Consider the following 12948-nt stretch of genomic DNA (forward strand, 5'->3'; position numbering starts at 1 on the left):
ATAAATCAGATTTTATAATTGTTGGGTTAAACATGTATTAGTGAAAATAGTAGTGGGATGAGTGGTCTCCTGAAACTCTGGTGTGTCAAACTGTTGACGTTGCGTTGCTTAATCAAGTTGGCTAGGTGAGCCAAAAAATAGTTACATCATATCTTAACGAATAATATTGTCTCTATTGGCTCGTCAAAATGACGGATTGCGGGCCCGCCAGTCTTACTAGCCAGTCCTTCTAAAAAGTTTTGACATCCTAAGGTAAAATTGATTTGTAAGATATATGAAATATTACCAACAGATAGTCACACCTCCTCAAACGCATGAGGTTAACATCCTGACCATTAGCACCCCAATATGTGCATTTTGCGCTTACGCGAGTATAAATAAATTAACAGCAATACTTTTGGTCTAATGACAAATTCTTGATCCTATCAATAATTATAATTAAAAAACGATCACTATTTACTTATTCAATCATATTGCAAATGAAAAAATATTAAATTAAATGTTATGTTAGAATATTTATCTTAAAATATGTTTATTTTAATCATATGTTCGCATCTAATTTTCCATTTACAACATAATAATTTTCAATGCATCAATAATTAACGATTGACATTCTTAAGAAAAAAACCCAATATATCCTTACTTTTTAGTCATATTATCCACACATTATCCACACTAACTAAAACAAAATACAAACACTATATACTCCCACGCCAAAAGCTTACGCATCCATGGTGGAAAGTGATCGAAATTTAGAACTAGTTTTACCAGTTTTCTTAAATCGTACAATGGATAAAAAAATATTTGGCTGAAGCTTATGTTACTTACAACAATGGTGGATAAACGTCTTGTTGGATCCTAACTCCAACAAAAAAAAAGTTGAATAAATAGTAGATATATAATAGAAATTCGGGGGAAAGAAACTTAGGATGACCATTGATCAGGTACTGTAAGAAAGTAACTGGTCATAGCTTTTCTGAATCTTTTCTTGTACTGTTTAGGGGAAATAATAGTGGGTGAAGCACTCGTTAGCCCACCAAGTATCCCAGATGTCTTCACCCATGTTTCCAAATGCTTGTCCCAAGTGTACTGTCTCATGAAATCAATTATCCCTATGACCAGCTCGTTCCGATCCTCGTCTATACCCACTAGTAATGAGTAATCCATCACATCGATCGACTGTAAAATGAGAGAAATACGCGTAAAAGTTTGACCATGCAAATGAAATGATGTGATAAAATACACAGTAAAAAAAGAGTTTCATAGGAGAAAAGAATAATCTGTTGCACTGATCAATCGAAAGTGTAAATAATTGTCATGGACACGGATGATGGAACTCAGACTAGGATTTTGTCTTGATCAAATCAGCAATAACAATCTGATGGAAAGTTTAAGCCAACCACGTATAGATCCATCGAAAATGCAAAAATAGTACTGCTTGATTCTATTGATTCAAAGTAAAATTTGAGCGCCAGCACTCGGTGTGAAAAATGAGGTATCTTTATGCCTCTGGTGTGTTTACCATTTGAGGTCCAAGATAATCAGTCAAGCATTGGCTACAAAAGTTTTAAACAAAAAATCCCACAATTTATGACATTTTCAGGGCAGAAGAGCGTACCGCTAAGAATGATGTATCGTTCCAAACAGCTCTCTCTAGGATTCTTTTAGCTTTGCTTCCAAGAAATAGAGGATTTGTACGCGTTGTTTCTAAGAGATTCAGATCTAACATCACTTTGTTTGCTCCTGTTGGGTCTGAATTGTATCGTGATCGCAGTGAGCCCTTCAAGTCATAAATTTTTGAAACATTTCTTCTAAAGAAGAGATTTTCCATCACCATCAAATCCATTTTCATTTCCCTGCCACCTTTCAAGTGTTTGACGTTTACCTGTTGTTTACCATTTGAAATAGTGTTATATATAACCAAGAAACAGTAAACACAGCTATAATATAATCCCATAAGCAAGAGACACGGGCGAACCTGATATATGCCAAGAACTTTGGCAAGGCAGGTTGGACTTCCCCGGTTAAGAGCATCTGTCGAATACTTGAAATACTCTGGCGAAAATTCATTGAAAGATTCCAACTCGGTCTTTGTTACCTGTTTGATTATGAATCGTTCGTCAAATGATTTGGCAAAGTAAACATTACTCTTCCCACCTTGTGCACTCCATCTCCTACAACGGCTCAGGGAACGAATAAAATCCACTTCGCTAGGGCAGCATTTCCTCCGTAGAGCATCGAACTGCTTCGCAAAGTAACAAGTGACAGAAAACTTCACCTTTCCAGCAGCATTAAAATGCTCGTCTTCAAAAGAAATCCTCAGATGAGGTGAACTTTTCGGATCGCTAGATAGCGAACCGACCATAGATGAAAAATCTTCAGGGGAGTGATTTCCATGGTGCATGTATTCCAAATCGAGAGAACCGAAAGACTGCAATGCTGAAAGGTTGGAAGCCAGCGATGATGATTTGCTGATTGGACTAGCATCTGATCCTCCTTCAACCCCATTTGGTATATCAATGATCCAAGTTTCATACTGTTTGGTACTAAGGGCGTAAGATATGATGCTCGTTGGCTCATCATCATAAACAGCAAGTACAATATCAGTTAGGGAATTTTGGGCAATCATTAATCTTGCACCTTCAGGCAAAAGTGACGCTGAAGAGATAAATGAACCAGATGTACCCAACACAAGATTTGGTTTTTCAACTTCATGGTAACTTCGTATGTACGAAATGGGGTCCCTGACCATGTACCTGTAATCGCCAGAGGCATGAAAAGATCGAATAGTTGAAAAATGTGAAGGAGGCAGCAGTTCTTTACTCATTCGTTCTTGGAGCATCTGAGCAGAATCGAAAGAGTAAACTCTTGTTGGTAGCATCAGTCTTTTAAAAGATGTACTGTTTTTTCGATTGATTTGCCTAGATGAGGCAGATTCTGTGTTTATAATATCAGCCCCAGACCATGCTGAATCTATCTTATCAGAAAGGATTGATCCAGCCGATGGGTGGCGTTCTAAGGAAGTCATATTGACAGCACCATGCTCATCTTGGTGCATTACATCCTCTTTATTGTCTGAGAAAGCGGTAAATGAAAACTTCTCTTTCAAATCACAAGGGGAATCATCAGACTCTTCAGAATTGGGAGGCATAGCTCTGACTAGAAAGTTCTCTAATTTGGGATCGAAAGGCACATTATCTTTACGATCAACAGCAAGGCAGCCATCCTTCAAATGTGTATCAGAATCATTCAATTCGGTCAAAGTTGCATCATCATTTGGAGCCTTCACTCCGAAACATTTCTTGAAGAAGGACTCCAGTTGACATAGCCGTCTATCCCAAACTTGTGAACCAATTACAAGAGAATGCCTCAAACGATTAATTTCAAGAATGTCAGGTCCCTCTATATCATGCTGTCGAATATCTTTGTCAGCTAATTGGAGCAAATCCTACAAAGTACACATCATTGAAATTTTCATAAAAATATATTAAATTGCATGATTACATTAGTTAAGATATAATGTAAGAAACAATAAATATAACAGAGATTAATTAGATGCCAGTTAGCACTCACTTTGTAATACTCCATTTCATTGGCAAGTATGTGCTTTAGCTCCGACACGTGGTTATTTGTGTTATATAATTTATGAATAGAAGATGAGCTTTTGTTTTCCATTTCCTGGAGAACATCTGATATGTTGGCATACAAGAGTTCTGCCTTCTTCAAAAGCTACGGATAAAGAGACAGATAGTCAAGCTACCAACTTAATAAAACAGTGAAAGCACTTGAAAAAAAGGAGCTTTTTTGGTTTTTAAGAACCTCAGATGCTTCTTTCCTCGTCCAGCTTTGTTCACCAGCACAGAATTCAAGGACAGATGGAGGCAAACGAACAGAAAAGATGTTTATGGGAGAATAACGAAAGAAAGCAACTGTACTTCCAAATCTGTCCAAGATGCAAGTTCAAAAAAATTTCATTGTTTCACCACTACTGCAACTTAACACAAGGTTTTGCAAAAAACTTTGTTTTACAAGGAAGAAAACTAGTTCTGTATGAAAAATTAAAGTGGCTCATACTACGCGTATATAAATACCATCCACATGGAGTTTAAGGACAGCTTCAAGGGTATAAAACCACTAGTGTACCTTTATGTCAATATTTTCTAAAAAGAGTTCATATCATATTAGAGATATTAGAGATATGATGATCAATTCATATCATAAAATAATGCTCTTACTACACACAGGTTTCTTAATTTTTTTGCTGCTTTATTTTGCAGAAGAGGTATTTGCCTCTTTTTCACATTTCAACTGGTAATTTATATTTGCAAGCATACTAAGGAATTTATGCTGCAATCTAAGAGAATGTCAAGTGACGTACCCAAAAAACCTGAGGCAGTCCCTCTGCAGAGAATGACCACAGTTTGCTACACGATTGCCAGTGGCATGGTTTGAAAAGCTAAGTTCAAGAAACTTTCCAAAAGAAAGTCCCCATGCGGCATCAGACATAACCACTCTTCGAGTGGTTGATGGAACACCTTCCGTGTACGCACATTTGAGGCATCGATGCCACATCCATATCTTACCATCACGCTCCCCAGGAAGCTTAATCAAGGGCAGATGTCTCACGTTTATAGTAAGATTTCCATGCTGATGAGTATAACAAATGACATGGGCTTCGGCTGATTCCTTGCATGAGCGACAGAGGGACGACTGGGAAAACAAATTGAAATGAATAAGTTAAATCATAGAAACACGAAAAGTTAAATAATCTATCAAAGTCTTACCTGATCAAACATATTGTCTCTCAAATATCTCCCAAAAGGTTTATCAGATGGGCCGTAGAATTTTATACGAAGGAGACGGGCACGTTCACATACAGTTCCATTAAGCATGCAGTGGCTAGAGAAAGAAACTACAATGCTTTGGTAACTGTCATTAGAAGAATAGCATTCACTGGAGCTTTCATTGTCATAAACTCCATCCACTTGACCAAATGATTCTCTTGGGGTATGATTCACATTTCTCGAACAAGTAGACCTTGCTTCGTCAAGTTTTACATCCAATGCCAAATTCTCCTCATACGCCTCAGATAGTGCACATCGAACATTTTTGTATTGTATCTCTTCTGGCAAAGAAATATCATAACCTGTGTCCCCAAGCTCAGACAGAGATTCCTGCAATCCAAGCTCCAAATTGAGATCAGCAGATTCAAAATCATTATTTCGGACATTGACTTCTTCCCCGTCACTGGTGGTCACAACTGAATCAAGGATAGCAGAGATGGACTTATCGAGAATCATCTTCTCTTGATCGATATGGAAGGGTTTCCCATCCATATTAGGAAGACTGGAGCCCTCATCAGCAAAAAATGAAGTCTGTAGTGATAAATGATAAGCCGCAAAGACAGCATACTTGACCACATCTTTTACCTTCTTAAGCTCCTCACGTGATGAACCCCTCAGGACAACCTATAAGATGTGTAGAGAATAAGTTTACCCTCACGTCTTTCCTAATTTACTCAGGGACGAACAACTTGACAAACTCAACATTTATCAGTAATGCACCTAGCATACACAGATACCAACGGTAAGAAATCAAAATCAAGTACATTGATTTTTCTTAGAACGATGTTTTCAGGGGTTCCAGAGCTATAGCACATTTGGCTGCAAAGCTTAAAATAAACTCACCATAAGAAGATGTATTACTTTCTATGGAAACAAGATGGAGGCTGTGTCGCTTGCTAGAAATTTTTAACAATGTTATGATGGTAGACATAAAGCAGAGGAGGGGAGAGGAGAGGCTAAAATTGACTAGGCATGAAGTTCTTGAGTAAAACACCTAGAGTTGAACTTCAAACAATTCATACAGCCGACTCCAACTAGTGGAAGTTGAGAGTTGTTTGATGACTGTGACAATGAAAGCAATTACCAAGCGCTCATCATCAATTCATAAACAAAAAGGTAGTCCAAAATTTATATTAGACTGATTCAAGAGCATTGAATATTCGGTCAAAGCAGCAAAACTACAAACTTTTATTGCAAAAGCTCAATGATACCTTTTATGCGATATTTCCTTAGGCAACGTTTGGACTGATAGACTTGGATTTGACGATTGATCTTAAATGAAAGGATAAAGAAATTTCAAATGCTCTCAAAGACGGTTTACAAGTATATTGAATTTCAAAAGACATTTAAATTCCCCAACTTTTTTTTTGCCAAACATAGATGATGGGTTTTCAATCGATGAAGATTAAATACATCAATACTAAGGTAACCATTGAGTCCAACTCTAGAAATATTAAACAAGAATGAGAAGGAAAGAACTGCATAAGATGCTGTCCGAAAATGATATGTTTTTCTCAACAAGATTCAGAATGAGTTGAGATGGAATATGTGCTTCATTCGATCTTGTAGTACAAACAGAGTTCAAGAATACTCATCAGCAATTCATTATCGGGTAAAAGCTTCATTTCATGACTCCAAGATTAAAATTATACGGAATATCAATTGATTATATCAGAGGTAATGTGCATGGTGATTTCAGCAAATGTACTTCTAAATACATACAGAGTTCAAAGAATACTCATCAGCAATTCATTATCTGGTAAAAGCTTCATTTCAGGACTCCAAGATTAAAATTATACAGAATATCATTGATTGTATCAGAGCTTGTGTGCATGGTGATTTCAGCAAATGTGTTTCTCAACAGTATCTTATCACAATATGGCGTGTGCCTTCAACCATGTTATTACTATCATTTTAAAGCAATGACAAAGGACATCGTGGGAAGAAATCCCATGCCAGGTGTTAACTCAGATTGTTACATTATAAAAGCTTCTGAAAATTTATTCCAAAACTTTCAAAAAATTTGCACTTGCATTAACAAAAGAACTCCGGAAATTACTTGACTTTAACTTGGCACAGTAGCATGTTCAAGTGTTGTGATTTTCTTTACAAAGACAATTGACCATTTTAATCAAGCATGAGATCAATATCAAACACTGATCATACTTTTTGCGGCAAGGTGGGATGTTAGACCAAGGAGAAGACCTAATATATTGACAGACTATTACAGCAGCCAGTTCCCAAATTAATAGACAGAGGTTCTTTGAGAATTAACATAGCCAAGACACTAATCCACTCACTAATGGCAGATCAATATGGAAACAGACAAAACATGCAACTGAAAAGATACGGCCTGATTATGATACAACAGTTCAAAATGAGAATGATCTGAATTTTTTTTAAACATGATTTACAAGAGTTTGAAATCACTTACCGTGCAACCTAATCGCCGGGGACAACCTTCAAAAAACATTAAGGTTTTTGATGGCTTTTTGTTTAATTGATTAAGAGGTGCATGCTCTTCTGAAATTTTCTCCAAACGGAACAGATCGCAGTGCCCCAACCTTGTTCCTGATATATGATCAGTTGATGGGGTTATAGAAGCACCGGTGCATCTCGCAATCCTCTCCAATAGTGGTCTTTTAACATTTAAAACCAAAGAGATCTCTTTTGCCAACAAATGCTCTATAGCAAACGAAGATACACTTTTCTCCACTAGCAGAACATTGGGACGATGGGCCTCTATCTTCGAAACAATCATCTTTAAATGATCATTTTCCTGATTCACAAATTATATTCGTGATATTCATGCAAATACTTCCACTATGAAAGAAATGAAGTGAGAAATGAATTGGGATTGAACCTGTTGCAGTAATGTATTGAAAGATGCCAGCTGATTAGGGACCCTTTGGTACTCAAGTGCCCCTCCTAAGAGAAGTACTCTAGTCTGTTTGTATTCAGATGTCATGCGCTTGTGTTTTATATTCTTCGTACATACTATTCCTTTGACAACTTTACTGCATTGACACGAATATTCACTTAAACATACACCATCAACATAGGAGTGAGGATTAGGAAAAAAATTCAACATATATATATTCACCTCTCCCTTGGACTTCCAGAAGCTACACATTTAACCTTCACATAGTCACAGGGATCCATGCTACCTCCTCGATTAGTGTCGGGCTTTATAAAATTTGCTGCATTCCACACTATTGTTGTTATTATGTTGAGCCAGTTCTCAGCAGAATTCTCTTCGGATGTGATTATACCTTGTACGTGCAAAAGCTGTGACACAAGAGATCTAAAATGCCCCAATACCAAAGCTCGAAAGGGTTCATTTTTGTCAACATTCCGCTTTCCCTTTGCCAAAAACGAGTTATCAAGATTAGTCGTACGGAAAATTGTTGCACCCGAATCCTCAACTTCATCATCCTCATCATCGTAAGTAAAGAAACTGGTTTCCCCCAGATCACTGTCAATATCAGCGGGAGGGGGAAACCAAATCAGACCATTGTTATCAAAATCCAATGGTTGTGTCACCTTCTCACTTGTACTCAGTAATGCTGATGTATCATCAACCTTTTCCGTATGTCGATTCCCTTTAGCAGGCCTTTCTAAAATCGCATGCTCTTGATCAAAGGAACCGTCCATCAAGGCTCTCCCTTTCCCTTGCTGTACATATTGCCCGACTCTATTGGAAGTAATATGAATCCTAGAGGGGCTACCCGAAGGGTTTTTTGATCCAGCAGATGTAAAATTATAAATTTCGTTTCTAGTACTAACACTACCAGAATTTACAGCAGGAGTATCATGAAAGTATTCAATTGACTTGCCGAAAAAGGAACTTGTGAATTCCTCACCTTCATCTTCATCAGTCCTGCAATAACAAACATAAAAATATATATGTGAAACACAAAAAGGACAAACTATAACAGCAATTTAAACCAAATAAAAATAAGATCTCATAAGAACTAACAGACACCAACTGATCTCATTATGCACTAATTCAATCCATAATAATTAGTGGCAGCCAGCTAAATACATACAAGTCCTGATATATTTGCTCAACCAACATGAATGAAACATGAAACTTCGAAGTTTACATTGAGATAAATATAGCGAAATTGGTCAACTCCTATCTGTAATATCAAGCTAAATAGAGAAAAAAACAAGATATACTTCAGTTAGAACCGGTAAACTGAATAAACAAAAGAAGAGAGAATATTGGATACAACTTCACAAACAAAGAACTTCAATTTCTTACCTGCTTGGCGAGCGATTCACAGACAAGGGAGATGGATTATTTGAAAAAGACGCATCACTACTTCTAGTAAGAGCATATGGGGAGTCACCGTCAAATTCCTCACCACTAAAACTGGGTGATGGTGGTTCCGGGCTTTGTCTTGGAGATTCAGAAGGATAGACTTTACCACTGCATCTTCGAACATTTTGACCACGAGGGCGAAGCTCAGAACAAAACTGGCACGAATTGATTCTAAAGACAGTCTCCATTGTCCCCTTTAAACTACCAGTCGAAACAAAATTCATAGATGCCAGGCCTAGCACACAATCACCACAAAGTAGCCGTCCACAGCTTTCACATTTACACTTAATGCTAGAATCCAACATACAATTGTTGCAATGGCAACAAGAAGTGCAATTGATATCAGTCATCTCAAAGCCACAGGAAATGGAATTTGAATCACTAGTACCCCAAGAAATCCAAGACCTAACTTTCCCTATCAAATCCAGAAGAGAACTATCAGGTATTCCCATAGACCACAATATCCTCCCACATAACACGAAAATCTGGCCTCCTAGACAATAACTGCCACACTAAACCCTTCTCTTACTTCTTTTGTTCAATAAATGTTGATTATAATCTAGTAAGATAGAAACTTTGTCTAATTAGCTATCAAAAACTGTCAAAACCCGCAATAAAAATGATGGGTTTCTTCTATTTCTGTTATGGTGTAAGATATTTTCCTTTTCCCCTAAGAAAAACACAGAAGGGATTTTCAGAAACTATACTCGATTAGTTATCAAATCCACAGTTCTACATCAAACCTAAAACTCTTACATCCAAAGTTGTAAGGTCCACGAAAAAAAGAGTAAAAAAGGTTTAAGACAAGCAGTTACAGAAATTCTGAAATCCTCAGTTGAATTTCAGAAAAAAATTCAACATAGGAAACTTAAGTCAACCAATCCCAGAATCATCGACATTATACACCAAGATAAAATCTTTCATCAAAGAGAACACGAGACCCAGAGCTGGCACACCAAAACTCACTCCCCTCAATCAAACAGCTGACCCACAAAATTACCTGAGATGGCCAAAGAAAGTCCACCCACCCACAACACGGTAGAATCGAGAAAGTTCTCAAAACTCCGTACGCAAAATACCTCAGGAATAGATAATAAAAAAAAGATATCTAACAAACCCAGATCACGAAAATCAAAGTAAAGATGTGGGCTTGTTTCAGATATGCAAAACAAGAAATAAAGAGCAAAGAAACCAAATGTCGATGCTTCAAAAAAGAAAAGGAAAAAGTATTTGTGTGAGATGTTAATATATTATGAGGACTAAATTATGAAGAGAACAAGAATGAAAAGCAGGAAAAGGAAGAGCACAGATGAGGTTTCCTTTCTAATATTTGCAGTTGCCATAGTGGAAGCTCGCATCTCCGTAACTACTTTTTGCTGCCTCTGCTTCTTCAACAACGAGATAAACGACTCTTTTTCCTCGTTACTCCCCACCGTTTCCTGCATACCCTCATTTTCTTAACTCATAAACATTAAAATATTCAACCAAATACATCTGTTCCTGTACCTTAGCTTTTAACATTTTCTTCCCTTTTACCCCTTTTTATATTTTGCTCACACACACACACACACATGTACGTGATGTTGGTCTATTTCATGCATTGATTTATTTTTATTAGGTCTATTTCATGCATTTCATGTGTAATATATTCACAAAAAGCATATATATTAAGTGGTTCTCTTTCATCTTACATGTTTGATTTATTTTTCGATGTCTCAAATATATAATTTTTCTTGTTATTTACTATTATATTTCGGTTATATAAGTTTTAAAAAACATACAATCATTTTTAAAATGAATTAAATAAAAACATAATATATTTTTTAAAACTTTTCTTTTTCTATACTTCTTTAATATGTACGAAAAATAAACAAATATGTATATCTGAAACGGGAAAAGTGGAAGAATTACATCGATTCAAATTTGTCATTTTCATTTCCCATCACTTTTTGGGAATTAATTAGTAAATCGTATCACCAAGACATGAAAATTATAATAAAAATAAAGCTATTAATACAAAAACAAAAAAATCATGGCAAAATTTGTGAGAGACGGTCTCACAGGTCGTATTTTGTGAGACATATCTCTTATTTGGGTCATTCTTGAAAAAATATTACTTTTTATGCTAAGAGTATTATTTTTTATTGTGAATATCGGTAGAGTTCTCGTCTCACACATAAAGATTCGTGATACCATCTCACAATAGACATACTCAAAAATCAAGTTCTACATGTAAATTCTTTTTTTTTTCTTCGAATTATAAATATATCTTTTTACTTTTATATTAAGTTACTTCAAGTAAATTGTGATTCGTCACAATTAATTTCACTATCTAATTTCATTTTCATGGGATTTCATGTAATGAAAATGAAATCCAACAAATTTCCTTGTTTTTCAATGAACAATGTTGTGCTCCTAATATTTAATTAATTCAAGGCAAAGGTGACTTGGAATTGCATTGGTAAGTGGCCCTTCCATTTCAGCTATTGGTCAGCATGACAATTTAATTAATAATCTTTTTCATTAATTAATTTGATGGATTATATAAAATAATACAGTTGTTGGTTGTTGAATTTTTTTCCCCATAATTTTTAATTTTAGAAAATTGAATGATCTGTGATGCTATTGGTCAGAAACAGATCCTTGAATTAAATATTTTTTGGCTGCTAAGTAACCATCAACATTTAATATATTTGAGAATTTTAGGTTAGGCAGCGCTTTTAGCAAAAAAAAAAAAAAAAAAAGAAACAAAAAACAAAACTAAAAGTTAAATAGCACATGAGTTAGTGTCTTTTTTATTTTTATTCATTTTTATTATTATTTTAAAGTTTATTTTTATTTTTAAGAAACATGATCTGTTGAACTTTATTGAGTAAACCATGTCTCTTGCTTTTAGCCAAGAAAATATTATCCCGTTTGTGATATATTTTCTCCCATCGATTTGTGAGCGATATTTGAATTGATTTATAAAATAAATGGATTTTATTGTATTTTGGACTGATCATTTTTCGAGAACGAGAATTAAATATGGATCATTTGTTAGCTAATCATAGTATACATTCGCTTTCGCGAGACTTAACGCTAAACCTAAGCAGATGATCATCTTCTAATAAGATACATATTAAAAAATCATATATAATTAAAAGTAGAACGATTTTGTTTTGATATAAGAAATTTTAAAATTCCCTTATAATTATTTCAATATATATATATATATATATATATATATATATATATATATGTGTGTGTGTGTGTGTGTGTATGTGTGTGTGTGTAAACTCCTAAATTTGGTTAAACATATGTCAATTGGTCCAATCAATTCAAATGCAGAGTGGGGGTGCTTTTACTATGCCTTTATGTTTTAGTAGGTATGGTAAATAAATATGGTGATTAATTCATCACCAAGCACCATTTATCGGAGGATATGTCAGTCAAATCTCTTGCCCACATATTGGACTGAAAGACAATATCACTAAATAAATAATACATATTTTATTTCACAAAAACTGATATGATATTATCTCACGTGACAATTTTGTGAGGTGAATCTTCTATCTGACACGACTCAGGTAAATATATTACTTTTTATGTTAAAAAATATTACTTTTGACTCCAAACATGGATCTGGTAGATCAATCTTTCGAACATAAATCCGTGAGACCGTCTCACAATATACTGTCTCACAATAGATCTATTTTTTTTTTATTGATAAATGATAAATAATTGTTGACATACCATTTGCAATCCATGTTTTCCAACTTTTGACACATATTGACT

General features: G+C 35.3%; 1 protein-coding gene across 1 annotated transcript; it reads right to left on the minus strand.

The window, feature by feature from the left end:
- Window positions 1–742: 742 nt before the first annotated feature.
- LOC140834298 (putative 1-phosphatidylinositol-3-phosphate 5-kinase FAB1C) lies at window positions 743–10707 on the minus strand. The gene is made up of 11 exons (XM_073199090.1): window positions 9112–10707; window positions 7948–8724; window positions 7708–7861; window positions 7279–7623; window positions 4785–5468; window positions 4379–4710; window positions 3820–3943; window positions 3574–3729; window positions 1979–3448; window positions 1619–1885; window positions 743–1179 (listed from the first exon to the last, which is right to left on the minus strand). The coding sequence occupies exons 1-11, from the start codon at window positions 9621–9623 to the stop codon at window positions 925–927; spliced, it is 5076 nt and encodes a 1691-aa protein (XP_073055191.1). The 5' UTR covers window positions 9624–10707; the 3' UTR covers window positions 743–924.
- Between the last annotated feature and the right edge of the window lie 2241 nt (window positions 10708–12948).

Source organism: Primulina eburnea, chromosome 6 (genome assembly GCF_022965805.1).
Source record: "Primulina eburnea isolate SZY01 chromosome 6, ASM2296580v1, whole genome shotgun sequence".
Classification (NCBI taxonomy): Eukaryota; Viridiplantae; Streptophyta; class Magnoliopsida; order Lamiales; family Gesneriaceae; genus Primulina; species Primulina eburnea.

Bases quoted from the DNA above. Each gene is read 5' to 3' on its own strand.
- LOC140834298 (XM_073199090.1), bottom strand. From the start codon at position 9,623: ATGGGAATACCTGATAGTTCTCTTCTGGATTTGATAGGGAAAGTTAGG. The intron at 4,711-4,784 runs GTAAGACTTTGA...TTGTTTTCCCAG, and splicing joins GAGACAATATGTTTGATCAG to TCGTCCCTCTGTCGCTCATG. The intron at 3,944-4,378 runs GTACGTCACTTG...CATCTTGGACAG, and splicing joins GACTGCCTCAGGTTTTTTGG to ATTTGGAAGTACAGTTGCTT.